Source organism: Chamaea fasciata, unplaced genomic scaffold (genome assembly GCF_029207755.1).
Source record: "Chamaea fasciata isolate MVZ Bird 193981 ecotype frontalis unplaced genomic scaffold, bChaFas1.0.hap1 SCAF_14, whole genome shotgun sequence".
NCBI classification, from domain to species: domain Eukaryota; kingdom Metazoa; phylum Chordata; class Aves; order Passeriformes; family Sylviidae; genus Chamaea; species Chamaea fasciata.
In genome coordinates, this window is record NW_027094099.1 from 9,880,670 (window position 1) to 9,907,946 (window position 27,277).

A 27,277-nucleotide genomic window follows, 5' to 3' on the forward strand; every position below is an offset into this window, starting at 1 on the left:
ATTCTGAAAGTCAGAAAATCCATATGAAAAAGATCATTTGAATGTACACGCCAGCCTAAGGCCACAGAGAAATCCACACATCAATCCCTTTTTTTTATACAGAGCCCAAATAAAAAGAGCTTTAAAATTGAAGTGTTTTAAACAGTGAGTATACGATTTTTTTTATTTATTCCAAGATGAAGGCCTACAAGAAGAAGATGAAATTCTACTAACATGGTGACAAAATGGAAAGAGGATATGAGCTTAAAACCCCAATCGTTCTTTTGTAGCATCAAAGTTTCCTTATACATTCATGTTATTTGTGATTATTCAAACTACTTCAATAAGTAAAGCTCAAACACAAGGTACCAGTGACCAGTCAGGAGGTGGGAAGAGAGAAAGAAGGAAAATATACCCCGAAAAGCTATTACACAATTTGTTTCGGTTGTTTGGGGTTTTGGGTTTTTTTCTCAGGGATAACTTCAGTTTAACTGAAGAATGTTGAGGGTTGAAAGTATTTTAGTAAAATTGTTCAAGATATGTGACTGGTAATTCAAGTCTTTTGAGTCACTCTTGATGCAAATTTCAGCATGTGCAACTGGCCTTCAGTAAGGCAGTAGCCACCATTATCCAACAATTTGATCTGCTTCTTTGCATACTTCTTAGCTATTTTGATAAGGAATAATTCCACAGGGAGCTTAAGACAACTCAGAAGATGGTAGAAACTGTAAAACCACACTAAGTTCCTATACTGTCAAGAAGAGCAAGAGGGCAATAGAATGACACCGGTTTACACCACGCAACAATTCATCTTATTATTCCACAGGAAAGAATCAAGCTGCATTTTGATCTAGAGCTCATTCCTGTTTCAGTCAAAATCATCAAGTAATTTCAGTTATCTTCTCAAAAGATCCTTTATATTCCTAAAAGCAGCAGAGAGGCTACTGAAATATGTAGTCCTGGCAGGCTTTGATCAAAACCAAGCACAGCAATAAACAAAAATTGTTCCAAATAATTCTGAACAGCACCAAAGAGACTACAAGCACCAGCATAGTGCAAGACTTCTGACCCCAGACACACATCTTAAGCTCCTAGTTCACAATAACTTCTGCTTAGTTTCAAGCACAATATAGTTCTTAACGTAAAAATGAAGTTTAAAAACATTGCAAACTAATGGAACCAGGATTAAACAATTATGCTAGTGCAAGGAGGCAGGATAAAATTTGGTCCCTCGATCCTCTAGGATTCACTATAAATATCTTAAAAAGAGTTCTTGATGTTTCAAATTAACAGCCTGATTTTGCAAACTGATAACCACCTGTTAAGGGAGGTTGACAGACTCCTTCACCTCTCTTAAAATAAATGACAATTGAACGAGTGCAAAGGTCAAAGCACGAGACTAGCAAGCCAGCATTTATCTGATCATGATCAAGATCTCATTACAGAAAACAGGAAAAAGCCATCTCTTGCCATCACAGAAAAATGGCTAATGATAAAATGAGCAGAGCAAAGTTTTTCCAGCTCTCTGCACACAGCATGCACAGCTTACACAATACCCTGGGCTGCAGCACTGCCTGAGCAGCACATCCAGCTCCTCTGAGCTGTTAGCACCTCACAGGGGAAAATTCATCATGAACCCCCAAACACAGCCAAGACTGCTGTGCAACTGAAACCCCCTCGGCAACCCAAACCAGCAACTTCCCCTTTCTTGACTACAGGAGCAAAGGAAAGGGAAAGAAAGGAATATTCCATTATCATATAAATAATGAAAGAAAGGTCAGAAAGGGCTCTAAGGCAAGTGAAGTACCTTAAAGCTGATCATTAGTACAACATTTTCCTGCCTAGCAGCACTTTTGTTTCTGCTGTTTGGAGGCTTGTTTGAGTTTTTTCACCAGCTGGGGATAAAAGAGGAACATTGGAAGAGAGACTGCACAAGGCAGAAACACCATCTCATCTCTGCACAGTGCTCGGCTGCCCAGGTGTGACCCACTGCACTTGGCAGCCTATGCCACACATCAGGAAAGGGAGTCACAGTCACTTGAACCTGAGAATGCTCCTTTGGAACCTGATCCCACACAGCCAAGGAACACACAAACAACTCCACTGTCAATGGAAACATACAGCATCCATCACTGTACGTTTCACTGTACTTCAGTCATTTCACTCTCTTCACAGAAGGTAGCAATACACTTGAAGATGATGGAGAAAACTCACAAAGTGCCTCATTTCAGAAGGCAGGATGTGCTGTGTGTGAAATGAGACTTTTTGCAGTAAAATTCAAAGAATTGCAAAGAGTCTTGGCACCGACAGAAGAAAACAGCATGACCAAGGTAACCGTAGCAGTGAGCATCACCATAGCACACAGTTACAGAACACAAAGGTTTAGCAATTCAGGTGTAATTTCAAAATCAAAGTGATTCTAGGCATTTTAGGACAGACAAAAATCTCCTGTTAAGGACAGAGAGATCAAACAGAAGGCTCTACATACATGAACCTCATAAAAAATTAATGCAAATTTCTGTGTGTCACTGTACAAAGGAAATAGGCAACAGCAATGAGCTTGTAACTCCATCTTCACTTGCAAAATTTTCCTGTCAGTTGCTTGTAGACTTGAAATTATATTGAAATTATATTTTGCATACAAGACCTTATGACGTTCAAGTGCTGGTAGAAAAGTAAATGACCATGCTCAGGGATGACCATGGGGTAACTACCATTTGCTTCCATCTTTTCTAATAGAGAACACGCCTCACATCTCAATTCACAGACCAAATCAAGACCAGACCCCGACGCATTCCCAAGTTAGTTCAATAAACTGACTTACAACTATTTAAAAACTCAGACACAATAATGCTCTGTCCACAGGTGACGCTGAAAGGCCAGTTGATAAATGCATTCAATCACAACACACTTTTCTTTCCACACAGGCCATTTCCTTAAATAATTACTCACTGTTAAGCACTCCCTGTCCTCTCCTCCCCCCAGCCAGACACCATTACTCACCCCAGTCAGATCCCAATGTGTCATCACTGGAAAGTACATGGCAAAGATATCAGAGGGCGTTCAGAAGGAAAGAAAACAAAACTCTGTAAATATTTAAAAACTTATTTCCTATGATGTCTGACACTTCTTACCAATGAGGTTTGGTAAGTTTGGACGTGGTATGTGAAGAAATTATCATCATGCCACTTCTGTCTGCTCCCTTCCAGTGCCAGAGATGGTTTCACATATAAGCAAGACCATTTCCCAGCTGCTTCAGTGCACAGTGCAGCACTGAGCTTAAATAGCTGAGATTTAACACTGGCTAGTGCTAAGATGTCACTGGAACTAGGGACTCGGAATGCAACATTCAGGCACTGTTTCTGGCAGGGATATAAACCTGGCAGCAGAAATGTCTCAAACTACTACAGCTGTGCTGTGGACAGATCACAGCTCCAAGTTGCTTCTCACTATTTTCACAAGAGTAAAAAATATCCATGGAAGCATATCTAACATTGGTACCATAACTCTTTATTCTGTATTAGGCAGCCAAAAAGTTAGTTACTGCCCCATACAACCCAACCCCAGGAATATTACCCTTTAATTCATTAATCTGATGACCCCATTTCTTCATGTCTTCCTCACCTTTGCTTGTTGCAAATTGTTCTCATATATTGACTTGCTGGCAGACTTCAGCCTAAATTTATTTTCCATTCTGTAAGCTGCTTCACAAATCCATTTCTGCACAGATGATTTGTTTAACACATCTATCTAGCAAATATTATCTAGTCTTCCTAGGATACTGGTTAAAGAACAGGACTTTGAATTCATAGCTTACTAATAGTATGAGACTAACATTATCACTTACATTTCATGCACAGAACAATTCAGGCTATTTTATAAAGTATGTTGGCAATCTATTTTCCAGAACAAATATACAACTATTTTCATGCCAATTTTGTTCTTGCAACTGACCCAGTTCTCAAAGTCTGTAGCTGAAAAGTAATAACATTACAGTAATAAAATAAAAAAATAGTGCTCAAAAATTATTATTACAGAATTGGAGTGATTTGTTGCACACATTTTAATCCAACACGCAGACTAAGCATTTCACCAAAATCAAAGCCTTAGCTCTGTTGTTCCCAATTATGTGCAGCAGCAATCCAAATACAGAAAATTGTTACCACATTTTATTCTTTTCCATGATGAAGAAAACAGTAAGCAACGCAGCTAAATGTAGAATAACTTCTCATTTCTGAATAGTCAGTTACCTGACAAACTCTAGTCTACCCTACTTTGCTATATAAGCTACAAATGACCATGTCTTTGCAGATTTTAATTTTTTCCAATTTCTTTCACAGGCTAGCAATAATTAAATAAAATTCTGACTTGATTTTCATCTCCCTTTTAGCTAAAAAGTACCTAGTCTTAGAGACATATTTCTTGTCAAGACCAGATGATTATTAAGGAGAATGGATTCAACTACAGAACTTTGCAAGTTTCACTTAAAAAGAACAAGTTGGCTGAAGTTTATCACTATTTTTTCAAGAGTGTTCTTAGGAGTGCCACATTGTAGAAACTCTCTTTACATACCACTAAGTATTAACTATTAACAGGCAAAGCTAGTAGACGAGCTCCGGGTATTTTTTTTCTCTTTGGCCTCAAAAGCCACTGACTAAAGTAACTAAGACTATCCAAAAGTAGTGCAAACTGTTTAAGAAAAATAGATCCTAATGACTTACAGAATATTACATAGAGCAGCATCCAAAGAGAGGGAAAAATGCTTTCAGACAATGCAATATGTACAATTTAAAGAGATACTGCTCACATTTACAAATGAGACAGAGTGGTACAATACACTAGAAATAACATTTTCTTTTCTAAAATATAAATGCTCCTCTGCAGTGCCACAAAACAGAACGCAATTGCAGAGTACTGGAATGAAACTCACCCCAGAACTGAAAACTGGTTATAAATAAAAAGGGGAGGTGTGAGGGAGAGGGGGAACTGATTTTCAGTGCTGAAGCTCAGTGAAACCCAGCAGAAGTAAAGATACAGCAGGAATGAAGTCGACTTGCTTTCAGTGTGGGAAGGGAGTAAATGTAGTAATGATGGTTTGGGTGTTGCAATGACATGTTAACTTAATGACACATACACAAATAGTTTTGGTGGTCCTAACCGAACTCTGAAGTCCTTGCAGCTCTTTAACAAGGTGATTAGAACAATCAATATCTTACTCCTTTACAGGAATCATTGAACTTGTCTGAAGCAAGTTCCCTTTTTCCCCATAATCAAAAAAGATCAGCAGTCCTGAGAAACTATAATGGTGAAAACCTTCCACTGAATGAAAGGAAGAGGCAAACAGATTGTATCCTTGTAAAGACTCTTCTCCACATGGCAGACAGCTCCCTGGCCAAATTTCTTCAACCAGACACTCACTCAAGTTTTTGTACTCTCATATACATGTATTTTTGTGACATGATTTTAGTTACAATAGACTTGATATGATGTCAATCATTTTTTTTTTACTAGCCTAAAGACTTCAGAATAACTAATACTGTTCTTCTTGCATAAGGCTGTAACACAGAGTTTTATATTTTATACAGGAAGCTAAAAAGACATGAAAACTATTTGAAAAACAGTGACAACACAGAGTATTTGATTTTTACAGAAATATTTTAACAATTATTTCATTTCATGGTTGCACAATAACCCACCAAAAAATCTCAGGAAGTGTTAAAAGTGTAAGTCAACAATGTACAAAAATTGCTTCAGACACTAATACCTCACCTCTAACTCTATGGTGAAACACATCAACTACTTAATGGAAATACCAGGCAACCTTCTGTGTTACAGGAACAGATTCCTCCCTCAATGAAACTGTGGCATAACTGTGTGTAGACCAGTGTAATCATGATCAGAATCTGGATCATTTTGCATAACCACATATATGGGATTTGCATTAAGACTGTGGTCCAAAAATAAACACAGCAGTAACATGCACTATTTAACTCTGAATAAGCTTGAGGTATCTCTGTTGAAATGTTATAGAATACATGCCATAACTCTAGAATTATCAAATGTAATCAATTTCTATTACTAGAAGTAAAAAACCAAGAAGATAAATGATCCAATCTTGATTCACAAGTTTTCAACTAAGCAAGTGTAATTTTATTAAATGTTATACCCACCAATATGAAGTATATGAGATGCTAATACATGTGTTTCATTACTCAAATTATTGTTTAAGGCCTTCTGCTGTCATTCCCGTCTTCACTGATCACTTGGTTGAAGGAACCTTCTTTGCTTAGCACTAATGGGTGGATGTCCCTCAGGGTCAGTAAACGATCAGCCTCAAGTGACTGAGGACCATCACATCTTTAATCTAAGATTACTGAAAATATTTATGACAACTGTCAGTTGAACTCTTTGTAAAACCAAATCGAAAGTCTGATTTTTCCAAGCAGCGAGAGAGTACAGAATAATAAGTATCTTAAAATGGGAAGGATGGGGAGGGGAAGGGATATTAATCCACAGACAATTCTCAAACTGAGGGTCAAGTTCTCTTCTTGCTGCAGCAGGAGAGAAGAGCAAAAGGTCTTTACTGACTCCTGTTAGTAATGAAGAGCACTTTTTGGTTCTTTAACTTAAGGTATTAGTTAAGAACAACTACAGGTTTTTCCAAAAGACTTTGAATTACCATGAATACTCTAGATAAAAAGCTTTGTGCATTTACTGAAATTGTAAGCAACTCCACATTCTCAGCATATTGTTTAACACTTTTAAAGTTTTTAATAGCATCTGTGTTGATGCCTTTGGCCTTTTTTCACTCATCACACTTGCTCTGTATACACCATTTTAGTCTAATAGATATTGCAAATCTATTTTTACTTCAGCACTGGAAACTGGCATCTCTTCTACTTGTTCAAGTGAATGTCAGGTCCTAAGATTTCATTTGCCTCCACATGTGGGACAAATCATTAAAACTTGGAAACAGTCACCAGTCTGTCTTCAACAAGAACATTCAAGATCTAAGACCACTGTCCTAGCGGGTTTTTTTTCCTCTCTGTTAGACAGAACTGCTTGGTGCTGTGGGTGCACAGACATGACATCCAGTATGAAGCCCAGGTGCCAGTTACAAGGGAAAGGTTAGAGTCACTGACTTTGATGAGAGAACCATCGTTCAGTGGGGGAATCCCATTGTCTGTGACAGCACAAACACTCCCTCAGATAGAAAACAGCCAGTGTTTGGGGGGTATTGGGGAAGACAGAACCCATCCAGCTTCAGAGGCCTCTTGTCAAAAGCTGGGCCACAGTGGCTCAACTGAAAGTGACACTCTCCAGTTGCATTTTACTAATTATGTGCTTACAAGGAACAGCATGAGAATCCTGGAAACTGTCACGTGTACGGAATGGTCCATTACACTCATCACCAATTTGAGTAATTTCTCATCATTTATTTTAGAAAACAAGGTCTCTCTCACCTTCATGCTGCATAAATCCCACCAAAGTTCATTTTTTTTCCATGGCAATCACTGAAATTTATCTGTGTAAATGCACACAACATCCGGGATTAATGGTTTCAAATAATGGAAGTCATAAAGAGGTGCTGCAGAACATACATGGGGCCAGTGAGAACTAGGTAAGCAATTTTTATTTGGGGGATGTGAGAGAAAGGAACCAGGAGTTCAGCAAAACAAGCCAGGTGTCTGCGAATTACTAATTAGTGTACTGAGGGGAACAAACAAGCTCTGGCCTGTTCTTTGTAGACTACCACACACTAATGCTGATTTCATGCCCAAAATGGGAGACCCCAGTTGAAGAAGGGGGATGGTTATATATGCACATATATTCACCCATAGTTGCACTTCTTTTATCCTCTTCCATTCAGGGTACAGATTCAAGCTGAAGTTTTGTTACACTCTGGCTACACAGAGATGTTCCAAAAGATAAGCAAATACTCCACATAATAGGAATCACTCAGATTTAGGTCAGCAAACTGCAAGCCTCACTAACTCCCAACACAGAAATACTTAACCTTTGCATAACACTGGAGTGTTAGCCTGTCATGCGACCCGAGCCTCCCTCTCTGAGCTTACACCGCATGGTGCAACACCCTGCACAGCCTGGCCAGGCCACGCATCACTGCTAATGCAGCATGATGGATGAGTAGCACCAGAATCTAAAACATATGAAAATCACAGCGCCACAGACAACAGAAGGCCTTTAAACACATTTTTCCATTCTTAAAAATCATTGAAATGTCCTGAATAGAAGTACAGTCTTTATAAATTTAATTAACTATGTTATTTATCGATAAAACAGTAATTTATGTAAATTTTACAAAGCCCTAACAGGCTTTGCTTCTGTTTACAGATAAAAGTATCTGCAGAAACTGCTGCTGATCCAGATGCCTGTCTAATACATAATACTTCACAGCCTTGCAAAATGCTGTGTATTAAAGGTTGGAAACTGCTTTTTGGCCTACTTTCTACACTGACATACTGAAAAGGAGGGAGAGTCTTGTGGTTGAGACAGTTGGCTGGGACTGAGATGACCTGGGTTCAGTTTCAGACTCTGCTACAGACTCCCAGTACATCCTTACACAAGTGACCTAATCTCCCTGTATATTAGCTCCCCACATGGAACGTGGGGCTGCCAATACTTCTGGATGCTGGTGGGGCTTTTTCCTCTTCAGACTACACAAGCTTTGGGATACAGACTTGTATGTTTTCTGAATGATAAAGGAAGCCTTAAGCTGAGTTCAGGCCTCTTGGCATTACTCTAATAAAATGAGAAAAAAAATCCTTCATGTAAAGTTTTTGTGTTATGACTCTTCAAGTTTTCATGGTTGGTTGGGTTTGGAGTTTTTTTCTTTTTTGGAGGGGGGATGTTGTGGTGTTTTATGGGGATTTTTAATGTTCAATTAATTGTCAGTTTCTAGTAAAAGATGAGAGGAATTCAGTCCTGAGATCTTCTGTGCTGGGTGAGTGCAACAGCAGCAGAACACATTCCATGGAGGAACTCATGCACAATCAATTAGGTCGTCTAATTAATTTTCCAACTCAATAAATGCTATGAACTTTTTTTTTCAGAAATATATCTATACACAAGTGTAAAAGCAATCCAAAAACTTTAAAAAATCTTAGAATAGAAGGACTGATGATATTCACTTGAAGGGAATGGGCTGCTACATGGGAGCAATGTCCTCTCACAGGGGATTCATATTTCTTTCATGAAAGGAGAAAACACATATGGGGGGTTTAAGAGTATTTTCCCATTGACAAGATTGTGTAGTTACCATTAGAGACTGACTTGTTAATCAGTATTTAGAGTAATTTATAATATTAGTTTAGCCCATAATTAGGGAGAATAAAAACATGTGGAGAGAAAAAGACACATCTAAAAATAGGTTTGAATCAAATAGAGACAAAAAATGTAGCTATTTACAGGGGGTTTACCACATATTACATCAGGTGTGCTACAGCATCTAACAACAGGTATTCTCTAGTTTTAACTCAGATAAAACTTAAATCAGCATCATCTAGAACCATGTCTGAATAAGGACTCTGGAACAAAGACTGAAACAAGCAGGAGAAGAATAGCCACAGAATTTTTTGCCTTCTCTCACAGGGTCTTACAGCAGCAAATTTTCAACAGCCATGAATTTTCTCTGCACTTCCTTTCCCACCATTGTGATCACCCAGAAGTCCTTATTCCACACTAACATAATGAAGTGTTTGTGGGACCAGAGTTATAATTGTGATGTCTGGATTAAAACAGTGAGTTGTGACATTTCTAAGAGTCCTAAGGGAGATGACAGTGAATTATAGAGAATACACAGATACTTGATAATCCACAGTTATGGGAAAAAAAGGCACAGAGGCACAACAAAGTGCTTCAGCTGGGGTTTTACTATGGGAGTTTCTATGGAAGCACAGACTAGATTTATACAGAACTTATAAAACTACCCATAATAAATAAAAAGTGATAAACATTACAGTTTGTCCAACCCGTAACACAATTCAGAGTTCTGTTAGTAACTGTTTCAAACAATATGGCTGCTAGATCAGATGAACAGACAGGAGACAGCAAGCTCTGGGAAAGATACATACTGCTTGTAGGTAGGGGAAAGCAGGAGCAAAAAGCCTTCAGGGAACAAGTATGAAGGAAACAAGGATACAAAGAAGCAAAACAGTGAAAGACCAGAGGGAGGAAAAACAGGAAGGCAGCAAAGACAGTATGGATCAAAGCAAATCTAAGAAATGAGTGGGAGGCACAGAGACAAGGAGAGATGAACAGTGGAAGCCAGCAGACACCATGTGTAAGAAGGAGAGAAAAGGGAAGGGAAGGGAAGGGAAAGGAAAGGCTGGCCAGCCCGAGAGCTTCACCAGCAGACCAGGAGAGGGAAGTTTGCCAGGACAGGCCAGCCAGCTAACTAGGTAAAAATGAGGGCCAGAGAGCAGTCAGGCAGCCAAAGGCATCCAGGAGAGGACCCTGTGTGTGGAGCAGGGTGGGTGCAGTCCCAGCTGCACCCAGGAGCTGGGCTACCCTCAGCAAGCACCACACGTGGCAGGGGGAACGGGCAGGAGCAGCACTCAGCCCTGTGCTCCAAGAACAGCAGTGAGCAAGAAGCAAAAAGACGCCTGAGAACATCCCAGTGATACAGTGAGCATCTCACTGACACATCTGGCTATGCACTCTGAAATACTATCCACTAGGATCTCTGGGTGGCCAAATGTGAATAAAAAATGACTACACAAATTGCAGGTATTAACCATCCATTTTCCCAAAAGGCATTTTCCCCACATTTGTGGAGCTGATGTCCGTATTTTTTTTCTACTTTGATACTTACAAGACGACAAAGTACAAATTATGTACCCCAACATCATTTTTATAACTAAATGTCATAATCCTAAATCAAGAAAAACAAACACCAGGCCAGTGATTAATGAGAATACAATATAAAAAAGGTGCTACAAACCACACAAAGAATGGCCTAATCTAGCAGTGACAACATACTGCTTATCTGTTCAATTAGGCAGCTCCTATCTATCCATCTCAAAGAATTAAAATTAACTGTATTGAATAAGAAAAATATTGGAAGCTGTTACTAAAGGATTTCTATTAGATAGCGAAAAACCTTGTGCTATCTTTGAAGGTTTTTTTTTTACACTGAAAGAACAATAATTGAAGAACTGAGTGGATTAGAATAAACCATGATAAGGTCTAACTGTGTTCCTATCTTCAGAGCTAAAATTTATTTTTTAAAAAAAAGAGCAGTAATGTGTGTGTGTGCATGTACATATATATATATATGTATATATTTTTTCATATATATGTGTGTATATATTTTATACATATACACACATGTGAATGTATATATATATATATATGGAAATTATTTCTGAGAAGAACAAGCTTCATTTCACAGTCAAAACAAACAGTTAAGTGCATCCTGTTCATTTTTTTCTCCCCGAAAAGTTTTCCTGGTGTAACTCAGCATCATACAAAGCAGGTACTTAAACCAACGAGTGATCCTGTCAAGGGATCAGGACTCAGAGAAAGAACGGAAGGAGCTGATCGAGGTGTAGGCAGTGTCTCAAAGTTTACCTTACCTTCTGGAGATAGGACCTGCTCCAACCACCAAAAGTCCTGAGTATGTTTTTCCCTTTAACTTCAATGGGCTTTGAATGAAGTATCAAGCCATCAGGAAGCCAGTGATCCATTTAATTCCCTTACCCTCAAACCAAAAGAGATTCACAGCTGAGACAAGATGATACTTTAGGTATTAAAAATCAAATTCTGCTTGGGACCAAGTGCAAGAGAGCAGTACCTGCCAGGGAGCACCTTGGGCTTCTCACAACTGGTAAGAGGAGGGAGGGGAAGGGAAGCAAGGAGGGAAGAGGGAGCACTCTTCTACTGCTGGGGAACAGTGAAGAGTTACAAGGGGGAAGCATACAGAGTGCAGCATAATGCAGCTTAAAGTTCCTCTGCAGGAGCTCTGGCATCTGCCTAAGCTTCAAGGTTTAGCAATTGCAATGTCAATTTAAATTTGTATCTAAAAATATAGGTAATATTTTCATTTTTAGCAGAATGGGCACATGTAGCAATCTAGGTGGTCATCAATACATCTGTGATTCTCTTCCAGTAATGTTAGTGGAACAACAGACTGTTCTTCATGGTGTCTAAAGTTTCAGCTGCTTGTAAACCAGTACTGTGGGAAAATTTTTAGGTGGCTTTAAAAAAATTCTCGTAAAACAGTAGAAAGCTCATAATTTAAGACACTTCAGTGGAAGAGAAAACTTCCTCCTGATTATCAGAAATATTTTGCACTATATCCAAAAGGCAAGTAGGATTTCCTCCAGAAATGTCTTTTATCCACATCATTCTCATCAGGAAAGTGTCTGAATATCTGTTTTAATAATTAAGTTTCAGGTTTCAACTACCCTTGTGATAAATAACATTCATTGGAGAAAAATGTTTTCAGAGCATCAAATAGTTTAGTCTTATAAAATAGAATAAGCTTGTGGTGGTTAAACTACCCTTACATAAGAACATTTTATTAGTGTGTGAATATACGATTAGCTTAAGTCATAAAGATCTTTAGCCCACAAGTGTGAAATGAGATAACCACTGGATTGGAACTCTTGCCTGGCAGCATGCTGATCTCTTTCTTCCTCCCATTTCATTTAATTAGAAACTTGAAATTGGATCAGCAACTTTTAAACAGCTGATTAAAAGCCCTGTTCACAAAAGCGATCTTGGTTATTTTTCACATGAGCATCAGGCTCTGCAGGGCAGTAAATCTGTTGTGATATCATTCCTCTTTGGAAGAGGTGTGGAGAATCACTGGCATCTTGGGTAGGGCATCTGCACCTCTGCATCAACATCCCCCAACGCAAACCACACACAATACTGACTATTTGAATAAAAACAACAAACATAAGAAAAAAATACACAAGGACATCATCTCAGCAAAAAAGGGAGGTCCAAGACTCTTCCACATCTGCTCAAAATTGAGTATAACCTAAATCCTACTAAAATGCAAACATCTTCTTTAGATTTAAAAGGGCTACTTATGCTTCATCAGAGGTTACTGAAGGACACATATACAAATATGTCTAGGTGTTAATGAATGTTCATTAACACACTTGCATTCTAAAAGCACTTCAGAAATGAAAATATCACATGAAAGACTGTGTATGTAGCACATAAGCCCAAAAGGAACAGTGTATTGTAAAACTGAAAGAGGCTGTACTGATTTTCATTGCTATTTACTAGAATATTTCTCATTTATCATCTTGAAATCCCTAGCTGCAGTTAAATAAACACCATTACATATAACGGTATTTTCTATCCACTATAACAACAATCTTCACTAAAACATTATTCATATTTGTGGCTTATGCATGTAAGCACTTTTATCCAAAATCACTGATCAATAGTATTGTGCAGTAGCACAGAACAGATCTAATGGTTTTCTCAACAACCTTATTGAAATTGGCTGACAAGATCTGATCAGGTCTCTCTGACTCCTGATTCAAAGCCACTTAGGTCTTTGGGCATCTGTTTATTTTATGGGAGAATGTTTTGGATCACTTCAAGAGTGACCGTGAAGTTTCATCCAGTTTCCATTTCATTCACTTCTCCAAACAATGTCAAGTCTTCTACCTTTGGATTTAAAGTACTGCCTGAATGTCTGAATATAAAACTCATCCAGGCGTAAGGGGGTGTGTGTGTGTGTGTCTGTGTCTGTGTCTGTGTGTGTGTGAAATGCATGTATAATCTACCCTCTGGACATAGCAGAGCTGGCTGTAGAATAAACACAAGCCAATTCCCACAACAGTTTTGGCAATAGTTTACACTAAGTGGCAAATCATTACTACTTTAGATGTTCATTGAAATGCCAGCCATCTTGAACTTTTTTGGTATTTCTTGGGATGCAACGGGCAGTTGCCTAGAAATTTTGTATGTGGTATTTGATGCCAAATCATCGTGTAACATTTTGTAAGATTACCTAAATATTTGTGAACAAAGAATAAAAATTATATATGCATATGCACAAGCCCCATCTAATTTGTTTAAATAATTTCAGACACTAAAAAACTCAACTCTCATATCAAGAATTCCTTCAGCAGACAAACATGATGCAGTCTCTCAGTAGTGGGAGATGTCAAAAGGAGCTCCTGTAAGCCGCACTCCACACAACTCCCACTGAAGTGTCAAAACTGTCTTAAGTCTTCTCAGTAAATCTCTCCTCCATTATGCTGAATTCAAAGGAAGTGTATCTATTCATTCACTAATTTCAAAGAGGACCAGGATACCAGTCCTACTGTTTGAGGGATAGTCAAATCATAGATGCAAAGGCTTGCTGCTGCTGCAGAGTAACAAAGAGAAATTCCTCCCAGCTTGAACTGAAATGGACATCAACAACGTAGGCTGCAGGAAGTTGTTATTTCTACTCAAAATTCTAAACAGCTGTTTTCAAGGCAGCCTAAAAGATTTTTCAATGTTTGGATTCAACTCAAGAGTTTTATCTAATGCATACTTTGTATTTGAGTATTTGTTGAATTAGAAATTTAATAGAGCAGCTGAGTATTTTAAAATCTTTTGGAAGATGTGAAAAAGGGATGTGAACTCTAGCACGCCCTGTAAAACATAAATTTCTTACCAAAAGAATATGTTATTCATGTGCTCTGTACATTAGGTCAATTATTACTCACTTTCTTTGGAGAATCACCAAATGCCTCCACCCTTTATAACAGAGCACTGTAATCAACTGTAGTAAGAATAGCAGAATTATTTTAATACACACCGGTGGCTCCGGCCTGAGCTCAAGAAGTCTTGAACAGTAAGAGATTAAGATGGATTTGCCACCACCTTTCCTTTTTAAGAGGGAAAGAAATTAATGTTTCGTTGTACACCTTTGCAAATAATTTCAATAGCACATAAATAGGGAAAAAATTATAAAAACGAATGCTTTAAATTTTGCCTCCAGTTTAAACACTTCTGTTATTTAATGACAAATTCCATAAACAATATGATACCAAAACTTCTTCCACAGCACTTCTTTCATTTCCGCTAGCCCAGTTTAACCTTTCATCTTCCTTGCACTCAGCAGCTGTACAAAGCACTTTTTTTGTACTGACATCAGCAAGTGACTGAAGTGCTAGTGCTAGATTTAAAATGCCTTCTAAAACCAGGACTTTTTGTATTGAATTTGGAACCAAGTTTGATACAACTTGTACTGTTAGTTTAACATAGTATCACCTTTCACGGAGCCCTATCTGTTGGGTTCCTGCTGGGACTTGAGAACTGAAATAGCACAAGGTTTAATGCATGGCACTTCATTTTGTCTAGCCTGGCTCAGGCCAAGAGAAGCATTTCAAATTATTTAGATAACCACACAGATTAAATACTCAGCAAGATAGCTTGCTAAGTCATTCATCATTTGCCATTCCTGGCCTGTGCTTGTGTCTAGCAATGTTTTTACTAGAAGAGCCATTCAGATGAATGGAATGCACATCTCCACTGGGTCTCCCCTGCCCAAGCAGCAGTCTAAACATCTCAACCTGCCTCCAAAGCTCCTTTCCCAAGATATGTGAAAACTGTCTGGCTAGATCCTCTCTGTCTTCATCTTCCTGCCTGTCTTCCCTTCTCACCTGTTTCTCTTGCTGTTGCTTTATGAGCCCCTATAACTCTACCAAATTTCAGTGTATTAAAACATTACCCTCTTCTTAATTCAATGCCCCCAAAAGTTCACAAATCGTCCTCTTATTACTCTTCAACTCAACTCTAGAATCAAGTAACTGGAATTAGTTCACACCATGTGGTGTAATTCAATTTCAGACATAACATCTGCATCATTGAGCTATATCTTATCTTAAAGGTTATTATAGCTGAAGTAACTTAACATCAACTCCCCTTTCACAGAGATGGCTCACTCACCTTTTTTTTCACTGCAGATCTTCTGGCCTTTGAAGCTTGTGGCTTGGAAGTAATTTTTGACCCTGTGGCTTCTTCTGAAGCCTGTACTAATCCAACTGTAAAGTTGCCATACTTGCATTTTACAAATCTCTCCAAGTTACCACCCATACTGTCCCACCAGGACATGGAGATTCTCATAAAGGCTTTCATCATATCCCAGCAGGACAATTATACTTCATTGCTTGCTGGTTTTACTATTACCTCTTATAAACATTTCAAGTCCAAGCAGCGATCTGTCACTGTGCTGCTCAACTGAGCTAAGACATCTGGACAATCCAGCTGAGAGACCAGTCCAATGGCTCTTGAAGAAACAGTTCAAGGTGTGTCTCACTTTAAGAGTCACCTTAATTGCACTTTGAAGAAAGTGCACAGCATGCTCTTTCCACTGTATGTTTACCACTTTTTTTCTAGCTGCAGTTCTCAAAAACACAAGCAAACAGGAGCTGTTGAGGTTCTAAAATCTCCCCTCACTGAGAGACCCAGCTGCTCCCTAAATCAGGTGAAATTAACAAGTACTTAATAGGTCTCCCCAGCTTTTTGTATTAACTGACAAGCAGGTAACGACAATTAGTGTCAAGTGCAAACAGGAAAACTCCCCTGACAGTGTGTCTGTAGTTATTAGTATTACTCGGATTTAAAACCATTCCCTATTCCACAGCCCACGAACCACCATGGTTTTGTCAGCTTATTCTTTATTTTTAAACCAACTGTCCCATTTTTAAAATTTTATCAGGCAAGTACATTAGAAATCATTAGCATAACGTGTGCTTCCATTTCACAGCCTCAATCAATCACTGTCACATGACAAACACTCTCTGGATATCAGAACACACAAATAAGAAAAAAACGCAGAAGATCAGGAATTATGAACACTTTTACAACGTTAGCACCGGATCTTCATTAAATAGCTAATAGATCTGAATGGTACAGCTGGAGGTGTTACAAATCACAGACTAAGTGACATTTTAGCACATTTTCCAGAGACTGACGGAACACAGTCCTGGGCAATCTGCTTCAACTGATCCTGCTTGAGCAGGGGAGTTGGACTAGGGGATCTCAAGAGGTCCCTTCCACCCTAAGCAATTCTGTAAGCTGAAATACAGTTAGAAATTACCCTCTCTCTCTCCCTGTAATTCTTACAGTTCTATTTTTAAAATAATGTAAATATACCGTTTGATAGGTAGGAGTTACCCCACTAATCAGCAGATATGCATTTTGGTGTGCTGTCTGTTTTTGCTGGAGACAAACTGACTTTCCAAACCTTGCTGAAAATTCAGCTATCAGTAGATTCAATGGAGCAATTGTAAGTAATGGGACACAAGATAAAAGGACCTAGAGCAAAAACTGAGGGCTTAATCTTGAGACCAAAGAGGACTATGAGGTCCCTCTGCATACAGAAATAAGGAATATGATTAGTCTAGTAAAATATCACTGAACTTATAACCACTGCTACAGTGCCAGCAAGGTCACCTCTGGCTTTGTCCCATGCTGTGTGCAGTGGTGCAGGATGAAAGCATCAGCCACCACTTCCCCGAGGAGGCAACAACTGTGAGCATATAGGTTTCTCCTCAGCTCCTGCTTCCCTCTGACTGTCAGCACCTCTGTGTCAGAATAAAAAGCCCTAGAGGGTCACAGAAGACCATTCATACCAAGGAATAAGGAGCAAACCAGGACACTTGGCAATCACTGGGTAAACTTTGCAAAAAACATAAACATTGGGGGGGATCATTATAAAACATGACCCAGATCACTTGGTAAGCCAGGCTTAGTCGAGTTAAATGCTTTTTAAAAATTGAGTCACACACTAAATTAAACATTCAGGGATAAGTAAAACAGAGCAGAGACCACTCTTTCAGAATGGGAGACCTGTAATTTGAAATACACCACCATGGAAAGAAATGAAGGCTATGGCACAGCAGACTCAGCTCCATTACCCTACCTGTGCTAGTTTAGCTTGGGTAATGCCTGCAACAGATACAAAATAAATGTATAAGATCACAATCAAAACTCAGCGGCTTAAAAGGGTTCACATTCTTAAAAATATAAACCCACATGTATATATGTGCAAACACACATGCACTTTTAATAACTTTCGTGCTTTTTAAAAATTACTTATCCCTAGCCTTTGCACGTCTTCTTCCTACAGGGAAGGGAAAGACTGAATCTTGGTTTCTTTATGTAGCAAAATTTCACCTTTTTCCAAAAGAAATTTCTTCTGGATAAAGAATGCAAAGCCAGGCTCTATTTTACAGCATAGCAGAATCTGGAGAGTGATATTTCTCTCAGGGCTCCTTTCTTTTCAGACCTTATTTAGGCCTCTTTTCTTTTCCTACAGCATTTCTCTAAAGCGCCAAACTGTACAAGCTATCACGAAAAAAAAAATAAAAACTACTCAGTCATTATTCATGAACCTCTCAAGGGCAACTGGAAGTGAGAATGTGCCTGTCCTTAGAGCAGCTCTTAGGTAGCTGTTTCCCACAATTTTTTGCAGCTTTTATGCTGATACAGGGTAGATCTCTTTATAAATCTAACAGTTTACTTTAGAAAAGTTTTCTTTTTACAGAGATTTCAACAACTCTGTTACAAATACCTAGCAAAAAAAGTACATGTGTCAAAACAGTTACCGTGACCACTTTGAGCACCTCTGCTCAAGATGCATTTTCATTAGGATTTTGCAACTGACCTACATAAAAGAATTGTTTTACTTGGAAATGCCTTTGTCAGTTTGTCCTTTCATTAGGTTAGATCTATGTTTTAAAATAGATTTATTTTCTTTGTTAGAGCTGGCCATCAAGAAAGCTTTAGATCATTTGTAAAAACAAAGAAAAAAAAGGAAGTCACAAACTCAACTGAGGCATCATGCATACTGATACTTGTTTCTGTGGCAACTCTAATAAAAATTCTCAGCTTACCAGCCCAACAAGAAAAAAAAAGCTATGAATGGGTGATTCATAAGGAAAACATTTGTTTTCACTGTAACAAATGAGAGGATTTCAGGTAGCAGTGCTTTCTTATATCAAAACATATTGCAGCCCAGGAAAGAAGGAGTAGTTTTCTCCATAAACAGCTAAACAGGCATTGTTAGGCAAGTTCTCAGCTGCATTTACTCATTCCCTATATTATGTCCAACCCCAGGAGTCACCATTTCAAAGCCACCTTTTCTTTGGAAAGTTCCCTGAGAAATCAGTTGTGCCCAGCTTTTTTTTTTTTTCCCCTTAAGTTTGGGCTGAAATTAGAAAAATGGACCTGGTACAATGGTACAAAAAGGGGAAGACCAGACCTAGGACGTGCATTCTCAAGGCCTCAAGTGTCACACCATGCTGCAATGACAAGCAATATCAAAAAATGCTGATTCAACCTTTCAGCACGCACACACACAAAAAAAATTTGACTCTTGTGATACAACACATGAGAGGGATTCTTTCCAATTCTCCCTGGAACACTGCAGAGCACAGATCTGGCAGTGCAGGCCATTCAGGGAAGCTACAGCTTTCAACTGTCTGCACTGTATAGAACTTATAGAACTTGTAGATATATATCTAAGTTATGTCTGTATGATCTGCATGTAACACCCCATAATCAAACAAACACAGGTATCTCTCTGTGTAGACATCTCTCATCATCTTCTACAAAGCCTCTCCTCCACAGATCTCCACTCTTCATTTCTCAAGACACTGCAAGGCAGATGGCAAGAACCACATGCAGGCAAAGCCAGTACAAGGTCCAGCCTGGCTGCAGGGAGAGCTGAACCCGATTTCTTGCACAGCAAACAGGAGACAGAGGCTGCCAGCAAAGGTGGAGGTAGGAGTCAGGTTCAACAATAAAGCTGTTTGCAGTACCAGAATCATCTTGTGACCCTCCTGTGAGCTCTTTCAATGTCCTACATACAGGAATCAAATCTTACAGACTAGAACAATGGAGCTATTTCATTCAAATGTTTTTATAATTTATACCAAATCTAGATTCCATAATTTGTGATTAAATTTGTATGCATCTCCACCGCTAGACCAAAATCAAAGCAAAGTCCAAACAATACTTTACTGCACATCTAAAGGTCAGTGTCCTTAGCAGCCAATCAGGAAGGCATGGAAATATAAAAAGGTCTGCCAAATAGCTGAATGAAAACTTTAGACTTGTTCGACTGAAATCAAAAATCAATTTGGAACAAAACATAAATGTTCAGCTTCATGTACAAAAGCTGGAGTCCTCACATCTCACAAGAGACCTAAGCCATATGTACTTAATCATTTATGGATCTTGATTAAGCTTATAAGCATATATCTGAAGAAACGTTTTAAAACTTGCTATGTGATATTTTAAGACACACAAAGCATAGAGCAAGCAACAAAGGACCAGTTATGGGGTGTACATGCAAGTACCAGAACAATGGATAAAAGCCTTCCTATACACAAGACCCCTAAAAATGCTTTTTGGCATCCAGTAACAGACTGAGCTGAGTCCTGAGTTCTGATCCAGAGATTCTATTGATTATATTGCTGAGCTGCAAAAAAAGCTGCGGCTTATTTTAAGAATTGAAAACCTCATCCGGTTATCTCAACCTCTTTTATACAAAAGATAATCCAAATGAATTTCTGTTCTAAAACTGAAAGACATCAAGGGTGACAATGTATACTGAAATTATTTTAAAGTCAGTAAAACATCACTCTGTGACTAAATATATTGATCTTCAGTCTGAAGCCATTTTTCATAACTTTTCAGGGGGGAAAAATATGTGCAAAAGTCCTTATGGCAGGCCTTCAAGTTTAGCCATCCTTCAGTTTGCTGTTGTAACATGGTACATGCATTCATGTTACAGGGCTGCAGAAACTACATGTCTATGTCAACAGATGTGTTTCTTGGAAGAAAGCAACAGAAATCAAGTTTATTCAAATGTTTGCCAGCTACCATATGCTGCAATACTACTTTAAATGCAACATAAGGCATTGGGAACATACTTTTACTGCTATCTACACTTTGTTATTTACTTTCCATTTAGACTAAATACCAGAGACGGGGCACACTAAGGGGTGCAGTGTCCTCTTTGTAAAAACATTCTACCCGTTGTAGTATTTAGAAAGAAAAAAAAATATACAGAGCCCTACATTACTCTTGACCGCTTTCAGCAGCTGCACTTTCATAGGGAGGCTCTGGGAAAGATATTTTTACATATGGCATTAATTCTGGGAACTTTTAATAATGGCCAAATATAATTAAAAATTATGCAAAAATTCCTGCCATGAAGAGAGCAGTACAGAAACGACTCTGTTTGAAGAAAAAGCAATCATTTGCTCATATAAAAAAAACAAAACAAACGTGGTAAATTTTTAATATTTGAACTACATCAGGCCCAATTCTGCTCCTACGTGAAGCGAGTGGCAAAACTCCAGAATGCAGCAGGATTGAGCCCCTGATGTTGTCACAAGCATTCAAATAAACAAACAGGGCTGTAACACATTCTAAGCTTCCACTGTGCTCCTCTAAATGACTCCAGACAAAAAAAGAAAAGCACATTTCATTGCATTTCTGCAATACAAGGATAACAACAATGTACAGCCTTCTATTATATAGAATTCATCCTCTTAAAGTATTATCACCTAAATGTCTAAAGAGAAACAGTTTCAAAGAGTCAAGAAAGTCTTTGTGTACAAATTTGTAGACAGCTCTACCAAATCTGATAGGGTTCTTTGATCTTCCTGAGCTCCTAACATCAATTTTTCCTCTGGATTTTCATAAAGTGCAGGATACAGGGATGTTTTCACATAACCCAAACGTGGGCATCTCCCACAGCCAGCTAAATCCCCTAGGCTCTTTTACAGACGATAGAAAGAACTGTTGATGTTCTGAATCATCCTCAGGGGAACATAAGCTAAGTCTCTGCTCTCAGTCTCTTCAGCAACTTTAAAAGAAACTGCAGAATCTGTAACTCACTCAAGTTATTCAGCATTAACACTAAAATGGCATAAAGATGGCATCCAGTTTTTAACCAGTGGGAGAAATTTTGCTTTGCTCACATCTTCATTTTCTGCTACCTGTGATTTCATTAATAATATGACTACTGATAAACTAAAAGCTGAGTGCACCTCTCAGATCTTAACTGACTCTGAAAGCTTAGGCCAAAATCCAGCAAGGCCCTTAAGCACTCACATAATTTGAGGCATATTGACATCCTGGGTTTGAATTTAAAGGAATGTCAAAGCTCATCACTGGCCCACTGCCAGAGAACTCAGCACCTTCCTAAAAGAAGTCCCTGAAGTTCAATTTTTAACTGAGACAATATCTGTAAAACATTTTCCTTCCTGGACTGTGTATTTCAAATGTGTCTTAATGGCTGTAGGAAGCATTCCCAACTCAACTACACTTTTCCTGTTGAGTTTCTGTCAAGTCCACCTTTTTGAACACTACTCCACAGAAAAGCCAGGTCTGTTGTTTTATGACACGGCTGCATATACTTGACAGTACGTCCAGGCAGCTTCTCCCACTCTGGAAAGGAGCCAAACACCGCACACAACAGCTCAGGAGTCCATGATACATCCGTACCACTTGCAGCACAACAAAGTTATCAATCCAGCTCTGGTGAAGCCTGTCTCTCCAGTGACATGGCATACACTCCCACGACATGAAGAAGAGCTCCACGGATAAAAGTGAATCTCAAAATTGCTTATGCTCATGTTTATAGTGCTTTACACTAAGATTAACACTTCTAAGACATATAAAAAAGCAATTTCTGTCCCAAAACTGTCCAAGGCCCACTGCTACCCTCTCAAACAATGACTGAATAAATACATAGAAATATTCATGCCACAAATTTGATGGAGTTTGCTGCACTGTGGAAGCAGTGGGTCTTTCACCAGATAAAGCCCTTGACTACACAGAAGTCTTGCAGATCTTCACTAACACTCACATGGATGACATTTACTGAGGTAATGTATGGAAAAACTACTTAAAACAGTGGACATAGAATTACAAAACTTGTCTCTGCGTCTTAAAAACTGAATCCAATTTTGTTCCAACCACCTGCAATATTTTACGTGTTTTCCCTGTCGGATTACTAGAATAACCCCACATGTTCGGTTGCCTCGACACTGTTTTATTCAAGTCAGTTCTAAGTTATGACATGTGCAGGAAAGGCTGGAATATTCTTTGGTGTGTGACATATGTGCCACAAACACTCTTTGACTGTTACTGTTAGTTGATGCTTGTAAGAAAAGCACTGGGTGATACACAGCAGTAAATTACTTCCATAACTGCTAGTTTGTGGGATGGCATAACCTAGAAGTCAAACCACAGCCAAACAGATGGAGAATGTGTATGCCACAAAACTGTATCACTTCTCATTACGTTTATATCCAGAAATGGTGTTTTCAAAACAATCTGCTTCTCCTGCTTCTGCCAGAAATGGCACAGTTGAAGACACTATTTCTCTTGAGTATTTTCCTTTCCTCCCCTCCATGCACCGAGATCCTTTGGTTTTGTTGTTTTGTTTCCTCCCCTCTTTCTTTTCTTTCTAATAAACACACAATTTTACTCTACAAGGCATGAATCTTGTCAATTTACTGGCTAACATCCACTCACGTGTACATCAGAAGCCCACCAGGGAGTGTCAAATCCACAGAACTTTCCAAAGCTAGATTCAAAATATGGACCTCTTACTTAGCTGACAGCTGTGTAAAATCACAAGCAGCCAGACAACTCCCCAGTGACTACACAGGTGCATGTGCTGAACAAGGCAAGTTATTCTAAAACCAAGATTAGTTTATACTTGAAAAGTTATCTTCAGAAAAATTTTTTCTCATGGCATAATGTGATTCCGAGACTAAAAACCACCACACCCTTTTTAAGAGGAGGGGAACATATTAGCTCAACTAGGTAGAGAGGCTGCAGGGAATCTGTGAAAGCAGCCAAATTTCAGAAGTTTTCTGGGAAGATATGACAATCATTTGGCCTCAGCACAGCAAGCAAGCATTAACCACGAATACTACAGCTCACTAATGTCTATTTTCTCTTTTATTGATAACTTTTATTGTTTAAATCAAACACGTGTTTTAAGTAAAAAACTGCCATGGACAAGGCATGTAAGTTACAGATTTCCACCTCAATTGTGCTCAACAGCATGCATGTAATTTCAGCACAGCTTGACTTGGCTCAAATGGCTCTGTGCCACCAGTTTCTCACTCCACCCACCACCAGGAAGGAGCCCTGAGGGACAGGACTGAAGCTGTTCAGCCTAGAAACTTGCTCTAATGATGTGGAGTCAAACTGGTCTCAGATCAGGCAACACAGAAATAGCACTGAACAATCTGAACAATCTTCTTCTGAACTTACACTTTACACCTCCTCACCAGACTGGAGGCTCAAAAGCTTCACCCATGAAGAACAAGCAGTAATTTCTTGGAATTCCAAATCTTTGCAGTAATATTCCATGCATTCTCACCTATAAGTATTTACTCTTTACAAACTTAGGAACTTAAACCTAATTGCCCATTCCTCTTACTCCTCTCCAGCAGTGAGATCCCATGACTCAGAATTGAGCTACTTTTCAATCCTTGGACAAAACTCAACATTGGTCTGAACTACTTTTATAACATCTGAGTGGACAACTGGCAAGACTTCACACAGTGCCAATACAGCAATTTTATCTGCTGTAGAGAGTGCAGGAAATACCTGATTCACCCTACCATCAGTTTAAGCACAGGAAAAAAAAAACCAAACCTTTAGTCTCCTCAGAGTTGTTCTTTATCACCACCTATGCTGCCCACATAAAAAAGCCAACTGTTACCGCTCCAGGTGCAGCACTGACAGCAGAGATAACTGACAACACTCACTGACAGAAATTTCATGTGCTAAGCTCATCCTCTGCATGGAAGCCCAAAATCAGATTAGTAATGTCTATTCTGTCCCAGGTTCATAGACATGTAACACAACCTGTTCTATGAACAGAATGTATGAATTTCCCACTACACAAACCAATTGCTCTGAAAAATTAAAATTTTTTTTTGCATTTTTATAAAACTCAACAGGATTATACCTAAACATCGTCCACTATACTGCTCAAAAATGAGACAGTAAATTGGTTTAATAACCCTGAAAAAATCCACATACCATATAAGGCAGCTGGTATCATTGTGTTTTAATTTGAAGATTATCACTATGGATATACAACTAAAAAGCTAAAATTGAAAACAATAAATCTGTACAAAATGGAAAAGAGTATTGAATAAACTCTGCAAAAGAAAACATAGCAAAGACAGAGGCAAGATGCTACTTATCACATATATCAAATTTAAAGACCTTTTCTGATGACTTAGAAACTGAAGCTTGAGCAAAAGCACACAAACTTTCCTTTGCCACCTCTTCCACTGGAGTGTTTTCATGACCAAAAAAGTAAACAGTTCTATCTGTGTTTCATCCTGGCCTCTATCCTTAATAAGTTCACATACTTCTAAAAATGCCACTTAAAATTTATTTTCCATCTTGAGACCAACAAAAACAAACACAACCAATTCAGCTATACAATACAACAGGTAATGGCCCAACAACCCTCTGGTTAGAGGTGCTGGAACACAGTCATTCCCCCTGATTTAGAGCACATACCTCTCTCACACTGGGGTCCAGTGAAGCCATACGTGCATGCACATCGATTTGGAGCTACGCATCTCCCTCCGTTTAGACATCCATTTTCACAGACAGCTGGATCAAAGGGAAGGCAAGAGTGATCATTATTGAGCAGTTCTCAGAAACACATGAAGGTACGTATCTGGCCAACTCAGGAATACTGGTAAAAATGGTAAACATAACAAGATACCAAACTCTTTTCCTAGAATCTACTTAATGACTTTTTACTACTTCCTGGCCTCACTAGTACCATGATCTTATCTTTTCAAGGGAGCATAACACAAATACAGGAACAACCACAGCTCTTCTGACCTCTCAGAGCCTTCCTCTTCGGGATAGCTGGATAAACCCATAACTTCAAAAAATACCTTTCAAACTTGAAACAAATAAACACTGATAGAAATTGCAGACAGAAGATGCAGAGGAGTATTTCATCTCTAAATCTTCAACTGTATTTGTTCCTCCTGTAATAATCCAGTATTAAAAGGTTGTTTGCTGGTGTTAAATAAATAATGCTATTAACTAGGATAGCAAAATTTAATCAATATCAATTCCATATTAATTCAATATACTCTTCCTCTGTATCATGTTGTCACTAGCTTAAGAACTCAGATTTTTAATAATAAACTCCGAAAGAAATTACTCTCAGAAATAATCAGAAAATGCAACATGCACACGAGAAAGGAGATTTTAAATACAATTTGATGTTCATTGAGTAATGTTATTCTTTGTTCCATTTCACATTCACTTCAGTAGAAAGAAGATTTCCATTTATCCACTTTTATCCACTTGATATTTCACAGTGAAGGCAGAAATACAATTCTTAATCCTTTCACCATGTGATCCTCCTCCAGATTATTAGGGTAAATTCCTGGTCCTACTGAAGTTCATGTAAAGTGTGCCATTGATTTTGACAGAGCACAAAAGGTTTTCATTAAATGAGCTAAACACATTTTCTGTGTCAGACCAATACTTCACTAGATAGCAACATGACAGCCTTGGTTAAAAGCAGTGTCTATATCCTTATTTGAATTACTTCACAGCATTCCAGCCAAGAAGAACAAGAGAGCACCAGAGTCAATTTGGGAGAGATTTCAAGCAGCAGATCCAGGAATGCTTTTGGCTAAGGACTGATTGAGGAAATAAAAAAATCTGTCGATCGACTCTAATAAGACAACATCAAAATTTCTAAAGCATACTATCTGTGTCTGATGCAAACACTGAAATGAAGACTTTGGATTAAAAATCCTAATTTTTTCTATAAAATGAAAACTGAATGCCATGTAAAATTGAGATGTATGACCCACTGCTCTAGCAGGTGAGAAGTCCTGGAGGTCAACGGGAATCATGGCAGTGTGAGAACTACAGGATCAAGTTATATCCAATTATTATGAAGTCACATGATGTTTATTTTAATCTTGATCAGTAAGAATTCATTCAGCAATCATTACAAAGTCATGTGTTTTTCTGTAAATTTCACTATGCCTGATCAAAAACAAGCTCAACAGCAGCTGAAATTTAGTGCTAAAGAGTGTCCAATCCACACATCCCAGAATCACTTCACAGTATCTACATTCCTAGAAGTGTACTCACGCTGTCCACAGTGTGTTCCTGTGTATCCCTTCTGACAGAGGCAATGGTCATCACTGCAGCTACCTCCATTCATGCACCGGATGTTACAGTGTTGGACTTGAAAGGAAAAAAAGATTTTCCTCAG

General features: G+C 38.6%; 1 protein-coding gene across 3 annotated transcripts in view; it reads right to left on the reverse strand.

The window, feature by feature from the left end:
• FBN1 (fibrillin 1) overlaps positions 1-27,277 on the reverse strand; it is a 142,308-nt gene that overhangs the window by 93,646 nt on the left and 21,385 nt on the right. For all 3 annotated transcript variants that reach the window (XM_066196683.1, XM_066196684.1, XM_066196685.1), the window contains exons 5-6: positions 27,154-27,249; positions 25,540-25,635 (exon numbers count right to left, since the gene is read on the reverse strand). In XM_066196683.1, the coding sequence (XP_066052780.1) occupies positions 25,540-25,635; positions 27,154-27,249 (192 nt within the window). The remainder of the gene's footprint in view (positions 1-25,539; positions 25,636-27,153; positions 27,250-27,277) is intronic.